Consider the following 12,381-nt stretch of genomic DNA (forward strand, 5'->3'; position numbering starts at 1 on the left):
GGTTCATTGTTCATAAGGGTCATTATCCATAAGGTTAATTGTTCAAAAGGTTCGCTATTCATAATGAGCAAAAAGGTTCTTTCTTCATAAGGTTCGTTATTCATAATTGGAAAAAAAGGTTCGTTTTTCATGATCGAAAAAAAGGTTCGTTATTTATAATTGAAAAAGAGGTTCGTTTTTGATTCCTTGGCGGTAGCCGAAGGAATCTATGCGGTCATGTGTGAGTGTGCGTGCGTGTGTGTGTGACGCCAAGCTTGAAATTAGGTTGTCTCAGCAATCCTTACGTGGATTGATCTCTTTATTGGTACATAGGTTACCCATCATGAGTAGACGATCCCTATTTATTTTGGTGCTAATAGCATGAATATTAATGAGTGGGCGGGACTTAGAGTGATTTTCAACAAATGTCAATATCTTCGCAACCGTAAGCTCAATTTCCATGGAACTTGGTTTGGTGGTACTAGAGGAAAGTCCTCTATATGAATATGGTGACAGTTTGTCCAATCTCATTATTATTCATGAGGGGCGGGGCTAAGTGTTGTTTTTCGCAAAAAAGCTTGAAATTCGGTTTTTCTCAGCAATCCCAAGGTGGATTGATCTCATTCTTGGTACATAGGTTACCCATCATGAGTAGACGATCTCTATTTTTTATGCTAATATCATGAATATTAATGAGTGGGCTTAGATTGATTTTCAACAAATTTTCAGTATGACCCGGCCAGGAGTCGAACCCCTAACCTTCCAGCTGCAAGTCGGAATCATACCCCAATACTATTAATGAGAGGGGCATGAATATTAATGAGTGGCAGAGCTTAAAGCAAATTCTTTAAAATATCAATGTGTTTATCAAACTTGAGCTGATAGCAAGGAACAACATTTGTGTTGATGCTACTTTAATATTCATAAAAGGTCGGAACCAAGTGTACACAATGAACCTACAGTAATATTTAGATGCCAAGGAATCTCAAAACCTCTTGGTTTTCTTGTTCATAATTTGCAAACAGGTTCGTTATTCATAATCTTCTAGAAATAAGGTTCGCTATTGATGATCGCGGGGTCGTCGCGCCCCAGTGCCTCTGCATCCCACTGCCCAAAAGTTGAGGTACCCACTGGTAGTTTCGAGCTGCGCGTGGCCAGGGGAAGAGGGGGTGGTCACTTGCAGCCCAGACGTGGGCTTAAGGGTTAACGACGGCAACTACCGAAAGTACAGCTACTGCATGAATAATTTAGCGACTAGTCACAGCCGCAGCATGAACCAATTGCCCACATGAGATTTTTATTACCTTTTTGGGGGAAGGAGTTGGAGGGTCACCCGCCCTGCTTTTATTGTTGCCATTATTACTGTATGAATACTGGATCTTTTTCCGATTATGAAAAACGGACCTTTTTTGCTATTATGAATATCGAACCATTTTTCCGACTATGAAAAACGGACCTTTATTGCTATTATGAATAAAAGACCTTGTTCATAAGGTCTTTTTTTTCGATTATGGATAACAAACCCTTTTTTATCGAAAAAATGCACGTTATGAATAACGAACCTTATGAACAATGACCCTTATGAATAGCGGGCCTTATGAATATCGGACAGACCCCCTTCATACAATCCTATCCCTGGTCCCGCCACTGGACCTTCCCTTCGCCCTCCCCTTCATAGATATGCATCTGTATGTTTTCAGAGAGCCCATCAAATCTATTCCATGTTTCTACCCGATAACATCATTACCGTTTTAGTACACACAGTTAGCCTATTCTACTTCTATGTTAGTTTTTTGTACAAATGAATACAGCGCTTACATTATACAGACGATTGATTCAAACAATTTATGTTCTAAAGCAAGTCAATAGTAAGAATGCCACACCTGGAACTCCCGTAAATATCTCATTAGCATAATAATAGATGACACGAACAGTTTAACCTAATGAATAGAAATAGGTAGAGGCGAGCCACGTGCCCATTGTACCCCCAAATATTGTCAGTGGACGTGTCAAAGTAACCATGGAAACATACATTAAGTAGTCAATAATAGTAGGTGTTCAGCAGTGACGACGAATTATCCATTGGGGAATTCCTCCAAATAACGTCTTTTTAGTAGGTCATACGCCTTGTTATTACAATACGTTGCGTTCTTAATTTTCGGTTATTCTTTGTAAGTTTTACTTTAAATCAGCAAAATTGCTCTCATTGGTTGTTCAATGCATCCCCACATGGTTCAATGCAACCAATCGAAGGAAACTTGAATAGAGGGTTTATAGACAGCACAGAATTATGAATACAGTTTAAAAGAAGGAATTATTCTTGTTACGTTCAGTTTCTCTTCTTGAATTTAAGTTGCACTTCTCGTTGGTAGGACTCTGACTAATTAACACATTATTGTGTAACTCTCAATTTAAGTATAGGTAGAAGGGAGTTGTATATGTATATTTGTATATGTACATGTATATGTAATGTATATTTAATAAAAAAAATACAGTTTTATGATTCCCATTGCTTAGCTCCAGACTTGAAAATTACGGTATAAAATGCCTCGCATAAACGGACACTACTGGATTGTTAGCATCAAGTCTTTCACATTTGAATTTTATCGAATTTGTTTGACAAATGACAGGGTGATAATTCGTATTGAGAAAAATATTATGCGTGTCAAACAAAGAGCTAAACAATAATAATAGGAGGGTTAATAAAAACCGAATTGAATATTCACTTTGAGTATAAAACATTGTGCGAGCTTAGTAGAAACAACTAAAAATGAAAGCGTAATAGCATCTAATCAAATCTGCGATATTAAATATAGTCCCCGAAATAAACATAAGGCAATATGCTATTATCATTATCATCCTCGGTTTATCTCCTTTATTTGAACTCCGAGCCCGAATCGAAGTAAAGTACCAGGTATGTGTCAGTCGGAGCTTACCAAAAATATCAAATATCGTAGAACCTAAGTAACAAGTAATTTACTTATTTAAAGGTATTATTTAAATATGTAAATTTTGCCTACACAAAGTAATTTTATTGTCGATCATAATATCTTAATCATTAGAAAATTATATTCATTTGTTAATTATTTTTGGTTAAGAACGAAATTAAAATTCTGCCAAGCATTGCAGAACCACTAGAATTCCACGAAAGCGTTCAAAATCCTTACCCTATACAAAACTTGCATTGTCGACATTACATGTTTCGAAAGGATTTTTACCGTCATTCAAACAACGGCTTGTACTCAGACGTTATTGATATTTCACCCAGTCACGTGACCAGCCATTTTTATGGGGGGGGGGGGGCTCGTCTATTGTCCTCGTCTTAAGAGTCAGAGAACTTAAGTTTTGTTAAGACTTACATTGATATGACTAAAGTGTCAACCCTATGCTGCATGATTTTTCCTTAGCAGGGGTGGGGCTCCAACTATGGCTTGCGTCCGTTGGGAGGGGTCTAAACGGGAAACTCCTTTCTAATAAAATAACCATAAATAAATAGTTGTCAATGCTGTAGCAGTGGAGAGATTGTCTCTAGAACGGTTTGTTCGATACTATATAAGTTATTAAAAGCTCATCAATATTTATATTATTTAGCCTACATGTGTAATGTCTGCTATAGCCCTTACTTCATGAAATATTAATGAAAGATTCCAAAGCGTATCTTTCAGCCAATCAATTAATATAAACAAAAAACAAACCGATGGAAAGAAAAAGCTTTTACATGAAAACAAACAGACAATATATTTGTATATGCACAGTATCCTTCTCTTAAATTTTTAAGTGAACAATACATTAGCAGGACTTCTCACATAATACCTATTGGTTTTAGTATTAAGGTCTCTGCATTTGGGTTACTGAAATACTGCTTGGCTTGATGAGTCGCCATATTGTAAGAGGAGGGTGATGTTTTAACGGATTTCTCATTTAACAACATTGTATTTCACCAAACTCATAGCAATCATATCAATCATAATGAATAATCATACCATAAAGGTTCAATGTTCCACACGCTCACTCTATCCCTACCACCAGCCCGGTTAATTAATATCGGCCCCATGCAAAATTTGTGTGTGGTCGACCTTTAATTGTTTTTGCATGAAAAATAATAATTAGAGATGATATGACAAACCAATAAAACGGATTAGTGAAAAAGAGGTAAAACGAGTGTTGTTAACTCCCCACATGTCACACTACGATCCATATATTTAAATTATATTAACTTGTTCAGTTTTAGGACACTTAGTGTAGACAGGGAGTTGTCCATAACAACTCCCTGGTGTAGACTCCACTGCAAATGTTGCAATGAAACCGTCCATTTACCGTGTCATTGGGTACGGAGCCCTGAAAGAGGGGTGGGCGTGGTAGGGTGGGCGTGGCTTAAAAATAATATTTATGATAAAATATGTAATTCAAAAGTACCGGTATAAAGAAACTTGTTGAAAACATTCAAATACTGTAATTCGTGAAGGGGAACGCACAGAGTATTCATTTTGAGAGGTTTAACATAATTTGAGAGTTTAGTAGTTTCTTGCGTAAAATCTAAGAAACATGCATGCTCCATTGCCCCTCAGTGTTTGTACTTCCATCAAAAATGTCTTTTGCGAATCAACGAAGATCGCGTGTAAGTGTGGTTCTGAATAAAGTATAAACAAGAAGTCTTAACAACTTCTTGGTATGTCTGATATTTGGGACACATGCAGTTCTTCATTGGTAATATATATATTTGAATAGGATGATTCGAATGTGTAGTGGTTAAGGTAATTCTTATCAACTACACAAAAATGTTAGAATGTTGTACAATTTGATTTAGATCAATGACAAAAAAACAATGCGTGCAATGTGATAACATTATTGAAGATTGATTATGAATAAATACTTAAATAATTAGGAATCTTGGCTTATCTGCCTTGTTCATTTATTTGCAACATTTTGTGTTTACCTTTTTACTGAAATCACCCGGGAGGACAAGTTGTTGCACCCAGTAAAGAATGTTGCTATGTCCTCGAACCACCTACCCCTCTACTGTCCATTCTTCCTCTGTTTCAGTGTAAGTGTTTTCAGATTTGTCATCCCGCCATTACAGCGAAAATGTAATTTGTAGCATCTTAAACTATTCTGAGATTAATAACAATATCTCAGCTTTAAGATTCATTATTTCTAGATTTCACACCTTACTACTGAACTCTAACAATCTCAGACATTTTAGTTCTCATTTAAAGTGACAAGGATTCACGAAGACGAACTATATAATCAATTGATTTGCCGACAATAAAATACGATATAAATCACGTGATCCGAGCGGAAAATGGCAAGAGGTTGTTACAAGATGCATAGCGAGAAGAGTACTGCTGATTACGCAAGGGGTGTGGGCAAGTCCATTATGCGAAAGGGTGATGATCACTTCAGATTTACCCCGTTTGTTGTGTACAATGTTGCATTTCTACATGTTTGAACAACTTTAGATAAATTGATAATTTAAACATATAAACAGTTTAGCCAATTCTGATCACGTGGACGACTATACATTACACAATATCAACCACTTTCAAGTTTACATACAGCAGTTCCAACTACCATCATTATTATCTACATTACTATATCCATTCTCATTCATTTTCGTAGAATCGTTTAAACACAAGACTTATGATGATAATTAATTCTGATCAGAATGATCAAGCAGATGTGATTTATTTCCTTGTTATTTGTTGTTTACTTTGTTTATCTTCATTGATTTAGTAAACAATAAACCTGACTAGGAGGAAATTCCTCTACGTCTTCTACATCTTACACGATGATTACTCTACTTCTCTCCATAGGTTTGATTTTTACGATCTGCCAGACACTATTCCGGTTGGATCCATTCCATCATCCTTAAAATCAAGAAATGTGAAAGGTATTGTCACAATAAAGTCATAATGTATACATTTCAAATGTCTTACATTTATTTCAAGGCTTTACCAACTATCAGTGCCGGCGGAACCGGGGGAGGGGGGAGGGGCTTGGGGGCCCCAATGAAAAAGTTGAGGGGGCAAATGCATGATAAGCCCCCCCCCCCAATATTTACCAAGGCTCCGAAACGTGCATCTGCCCATTTTTCAATGCATACTTGTCGATCTGTCCGATGCACACGTATACTATATAGGTGTAATAATTTTAGTAAATGCTGAGGGACCCTCGGCCCGTCCCCTGGCTATAGACCACATTGATTGTCTGTATCATGCCTCATCGAATATTAGTGTTTTAAATAAGAGTATAATAAGCTAAACTCTACACTCGTCAAAATTTGCGTTTACACTACGAGTACACTCAAGGCGTGGAACATGGCTCTATGATTAAACGCAATCAATTATTAAACGAACAAAAACACAATATTAACATTTCACCTGTACTGTATAGGGTACATGCATTCGTGACAGTGCTTGGTTCATAGAAATTTGTTGGCAACTGCACATGGTTTTGGAATTACCCATTTGTTGACATTAAGAAATGCTTTCTGTTTTTGCTTATGACATTTATTTAATTATTGCATTTAATTGCAAGTAGTAATTTACTACACTCAAAAACGTCTTTGCGAGTACACTACGAGTAATAGCTACTCTCTAAAAGCACCATCGAATATACAAATTACAATGATTTTACAGATTTTTACGTGCAATTTGAGAAATTGCAGGCTTGAGACCCATATTTTAGGGCTAGGTATTCGCAGCATAAAACACTCGGGAAGTGCCGTTTCCGGCCATCTGGGGGTTTGAAAAACCCAAAATTTTATTGTACGCTCCGCGCCAACCGATGGTGGCGCTCCGCTTAGATAGTCTCCACACATTAGCCCCCCCCCCCCCCCATAATTTTCCCGTTCCGCCGCGCCTGGATACAATGAAATGTCTACTGATGATTTAACTGTTTCTGCTTAAATCTCTTTCCGAAAAGTAGTGGATATCATACACTTTGGGCAACTTAATTCCAATGCGACAATCATTGTGTAAGGTTTTGAAGTAATGTTGTGCCCCTCGGAGTCTGTCAACCCCCCCCCCCCCTCCCCGACAAACACACATTTAAGCACATCCGCTTAAACCATTCTTTTAATCTGAATTGAAGAATGAAGCCGCGAAGTTTAACTTTATTATTTTCCAAGTTTTGCAAACGAAGTTTTTGTTTCTCTGAAATTACTGCAAAGTGTATTAAAAATAAATGAAATCAAAACAGAGACCATGCATGTATCAGAACTGTTGGTGCTAGATGTACCGTATACAAAGTTTGACTTATATGACTTGACTTGACTTATGTCCATTATCTAGTCTAAACGCAACATTGTGCTTTAACTAATCTAAGTTAGTTTTAAATACGTGGTAATGGTGGGGAGAGGGTGGGGAGACACCCCATCACTCCCTTGATCGGCGCTTGAAAAGTGTACAATCTACATGTTTTGGCGAACGTTAACATCCATGCATGAATTGCCTTGAAAAAAATAATATTATAAATAACAAGTGGGTAATGATAGGCATTTTAAATGATAATTATGTGAATTTAAAACCATAAACTGTTTCCGGAACGGGCACCTACTTCTTTTGTTTCACATAGTTGTCATGGCAACCAAGCAGAAACAGTTAAATCATCAGTAGACATTTCATTGTATCTTTTCTTATCATATGAACATCTTTTGTAAATCGTAAAGTTAAGAGTGAACGTGAGACTAACGTGAGACTAATATGATACTGATTGAGATCAATGACTACAATAACGCTGTATTTTGAAACAAGAAAATAGATTTTCGCTATAATCAATTGAGAACGCAACCTCATATGTATACAAACATGGGTGTGGGGCTGGGGGGTCACACTGCGCCCCCCAAAAAATTCCAGTCTCAAATTGATGCCATGTCGGTCGACATATTACAGACAAATTCAGCGTGGTCGTACACTAACGAAAGTAAGAGTTATGATACAAAAACAATGAAAAGAAAACAAACCATCGGTCTGTCTGTTACTCCATTACGTCTATATTGCCCCAGATTTGGATAATATTAGGCCGATAAAATGAAGCAGCTTCCAGAGGCTTCGCCCCCTGACCCCCCCTCCCTCCCAAAAGGCCTTGCGCTACAATCTGCTGAAAATTGAGTTTTTCTCATAAATAGGTTTCTGTTTTCAAACTTTCTTCAAGAGAACGAAAAGTTTAAGTCCAGCGGATCCCCACCAGTCTGCTGGGAATACATTCTAGAGGACTAGAATTGATTTATTACATGTGTTTTGTGTTTTGGTGCTACGAGAGAACAAGGAATATCACCAACTACAAAACCTTCAAGGGCTTCCCCTCGCGGAACCAACCAGTTCTTTAAATATATTCCAGAGAAATTCAATTCCTTTATTTTATGTGTAGATTTGTGGTTGAAACCTCTATAAGAGATCACGAAATATCTAACAATGATGCTGTTTCCCGTGGCTTTAGCCCCTCGACCCCGCTTCGGCTCTGAGAAACGTTCTGTACAATATTGAGGTTAAGCTTCTTCCTGACAACTTTTTCTACAAGTTCTGCAGCTTCCGGGGACTTCGCATCGCACCCTTTGATAACATTAAACTATCATAAAAATATCTCATATACATTTTTTTGGTCTGTAAATCTGCATGCAAAGCGAACTGTTCATAAAATAGGTTTTATTTTTTGATCTGATGAGTATAAGTTTCATTTTCAAGCCATCAATATACATACTGTTTATTGATTCGTTACAGTGTCTCATTGGTATTACTTGATGAGGTAACGATGTACACTTTATTCCATAAAACGCGTGTTATCTCTCGCAGTTTTAACTTAAAATTTTCTTTGAATTTCGCTAAAATGTTATAAAGAAAGATTCAATATTTTTTAGTAAGGCAGCTTACTGTGTTTCTTAGAGTAACCAATAATCTTGCAAGTATTAGTTAAGAGAGGGATTCAGATACAGTTCAAGAAGTCTTATTCATCGGTCACACTTAAGTACAAGAAAAGATCAGCAATGTTTTATAATTGAATGTATTAACTGTATTGTCGACCATCTTGTCTACATACATCTAAAAGAATTTGTAGAGGTGATAGGGACCATGTATTCATTGTAGTCAGTGGCGTAGGAAGGTCCTTTTGAGTGTGGAGGGGGGAGGGGGACACCCCCTCCCCCTTTGGAATTTTTTGCATTTCCAGGTGGCCTCAGATGCAATTTGGTGCAATATAGCACACTTCAACACCCACTCCATTTTGTAAACTTAATTTTGTATTTTCACCTGGCCTTAGATGCAATTTTGTGCTCCAAATGAGATTTTTTTCTCTTTCGGAAATGAAAAAGGGGTTTTCTGACTTGCGAAGCAGGGGGGCGGAATGATACTTCCGCCCCTCCACATTTTTCACTGGGGGGGCCTCCCCCAGCCCCCCGGTTCCTACGCCCATTATTGTAGTCGTTTAAGTTAGTTAAAACCAAACGAACGCATTACTTAGCAGAAATGGATACAGGCGAGTGGTCGGGTGCAGGAGGGGAGGTATAAATATTTCACGCCGCGCTTCTTGCTTAAATGTTATTTACTCGTTGGTTGTTGTGGGTTTGTTTTCTTCTTCTTAAGGAGCTGTCGTATAGGTGCGTCTAACTGTAATGTTATATACGTTGTGTTTAGGGAATGTTATTACTCATTAAATGCAAGTAATGCTTAAGAGAAAGTATTCATCTTTCGCCTTGATCAAGTTAACTGCCATGGATACACCTATGCTACGGGCTATGGTATAGTCTCTGATGAAAAAGAAGTTATCGTGGTTAAGTTATTCAAACTATATACTTGTTTCTTGAGTTAAGTGGAAATGAGCATTTGTCATATCGTCACCAGTATTGTTACTGAATCATAACCGTAAAACTAGGGACGTGCATTTAGTTTTAGCAGGTGGGTAGATCTGGACCGGTAAAACGGCTGGTTATTAATAGAGTACGCACTGCAATTACGATATCTTTGTAAGATCGGCTGCGATAGTCTAGACTTGCATTCAAATTCCGGAATCAGAAAATGTAAACAAACAGAAACAAAGGGACGTTACAATGGTGTGTTCTATTTCAGTTTAACAAGTATTGTAATTGTTATACAATTGCTGCTGATAATTCTGTTTAGTTCGTTTTGTAGTTTTGTCACGGCCTTATGGATGATCTGAAAAACAAACCACGACACAAAAAATATTTTTATTAATATGATATTTTCATTCATATTTGTTTACATGTAAGTTTTTTTTTGTCTCCATCAACACTTCTGTCGATAACAGACTTTCATGTAGGTTTCTTGAAACTTCTTAGAAATGTGGACAGTGCTATTGTTCAATGTTACAATTGTGCATGTCAAGTTATAATAACACGATGTTAGAGTATACACACCTTCCTCCTCCATATAAGGGACAAGTAGAGAGATTGATGTCTTTAGTCTTAATACAGTTGAAAACAAACATACCTAAGAAAGTGTTTGGAAACAAGACATACAGTATAAACCTTAGTTAACACAATTGACATACTCTCATGACATCGGAAATGTGATCACGTGATTATGACGATGATTTGTCTAGTCTTGTAGCTCCATAATTTAACTCCATAAAGTAATTCCAAATACATTTAGTCTCTTTCTTTTCTTACTATTTAAATTATTGGCTTTCATGATCTGTGATGACGCCACTAATGCGTTGTATTATAAAGCTGAATATAGTGAAACCGGGTAGCTTTACAAACATCACGAGCAATCAAATGTTTCATTTCCTTGTACAATGACATATCTATACTAATATTCTACCTATATTTATTATTTAAATTAGTTAAGAGTAATGTAAATACATACAAACCTCTCTTTCTACACCCTCAACATTATTTCTCATACTCGTAAACATTGTACCCTCGTTCATTGTTCTGTGTTTAAAAGACACACTGAGATTCCCATTGTTAATGGTGGAGTGACGTCACTGCTGATGATGTCATCATTGATCAATCTCAAAGACAGAAGTAGTTAGTGTAAACAACACATTTGCTCACATAGAGTGAATATATGGCTATATTAGACAAATGTGTGTTTAATAGCTACTAAATTATCTCGGGATAACAGCTTAGAGAGAGACTCAGAGAAGATGTAGTCAAAGTCACATAAGTTTGTGCATTATGTAGAATTTCGAAAAGGTCGATATTTAAACGAGTAAGTGTATAAAACTTAAATTGATAATTTCATTTTCGGACGCTTTCATAACTTATTCCTGCCGCCCCTCCTCACCCCTATCCACTTTGCAAAGCGAGGTATCAGCTGTTACATGCACCGTGTTCCTACACCTATGGTGTATTCTTAGGACAGTTTAAAGAACATTAAACCAAAAAAAAAACCTGAGCGTAAAACAAACAACCTTCCTTTACCGAACTGGAATGCTCTCAGATCCAGCAGTCCCCTTACATGGAGACTGGCTACGTGGTTATGAAATTGTTATGTTTATACTTTTACATACTGTTGTGTCAAGCACTTAAAGTGTCGTGACCCCTTGAACCCCTATGTATATTAATGTATGCTATTTATAAATTCTCTGTTAAATTTCCCTTAAGTCATTTTCAGGAATTAAAGCATGTATGATTCTGAATGGCTGTTTACTGGCATGTGACATTAACATAAATTTGTTATTGGGTAAAAGTGTCATGTCTTTTAACTAGTGTCTGGCGAGTTCTATAAGCCAAATCAGTCTTGCTGTATACCTCTACTGTATAAGATCTCCGTGCGTGTGTGGCACGTTAAAATGTATTATTATCACCGATTGTCGGGTTCATCATATTAATTCAGTTATAACCCAGTAGAAAAAATTGCAAGAAATCATTTAAATATCTCTAATTTGTGTAATTCATGTCGTTCCTGCCACCATATCATCGGAATAAGCCTTACTTGGACCGGGACGGACGTGACACATACAGAATACATCATTTACCTTTGAATTTAAACAAAATCCGTTTTTTTTCTTTTACCAAAACTATTGAAACAGTTTCATAATGGTTCTCGTGATGACGCCACTTGTGTTGGGTGTTCTCTGATCAGTTCATTGTCTCTTGGATTATTATTCTTGATCTAAGTGTATAATTGATCAGATATATTAATGAGATGATAACAATCCTAACCTGATTGGTTTTATAACTAAGAGGATAATGGTTGTAAACTGATCAGGTATAAAACCGAGATGATAATGATAGTAAACTGATCGGTAATCTTACTGAGATATAAGGATTGTACACTGATCAGCTACACTGTACTGAGATGATAATGATAGTTAACTGACAAGATCAAAATTAAGGAATCAACTATAGATTAATTACTCAGCTGATATGAAGTTATCATCGAGAGCCAACATAAGTCCGGTTAATAAAATGTTCATCATTTCAGTTCAGACCAATAAAGA

General features: G+C 36.8%; 2 protein-coding genes across 3 annotated transcripts in view; both read left to right on the top strand.

The window, feature by feature from the left end:
• Window positions 1–12,381, top strand: part of LOC139963622 (uncharacterized) — a 204,974-nt gene that overhangs the window by 176,481 nt on the left and 16,112 nt on the right. The gene's annotated exons all lie outside the window — the stretch shown is intronic.
• The window catches only part of LOC139963623 (uncharacterized), a 105,239-nt gene that overhangs the window by 76,746 nt on the left and 16,112 nt on the right, over window positions 1–12,381 (top strand). For both annotated transcript variants that reach the window (XM_071964602.1, XM_071964601.1), the window contains exon 7: window positions 5,793–5,869. In XM_071964602.1, the coding sequence (XP_071820703.1) occupies window positions 5,793–5,869 (77 nt within the window). The remainder of the gene's footprint in view (window positions 1–5,792; window positions 5,870–12,381) is intronic.

Source organism: Apostichopus japonicus, chromosome 22 (genome assembly GCF_037975245.1).
Source record: "Apostichopus japonicus isolate 1M-3 chromosome 22, ASM3797524v1, whole genome shotgun sequence".
NCBI classification, from domain to species: domain Eukaryota; kingdom Metazoa; phylum Echinodermata; class Holothuroidea; order Aspidochirotida; family Stichopodidae; genus Apostichopus; species Apostichopus japonicus.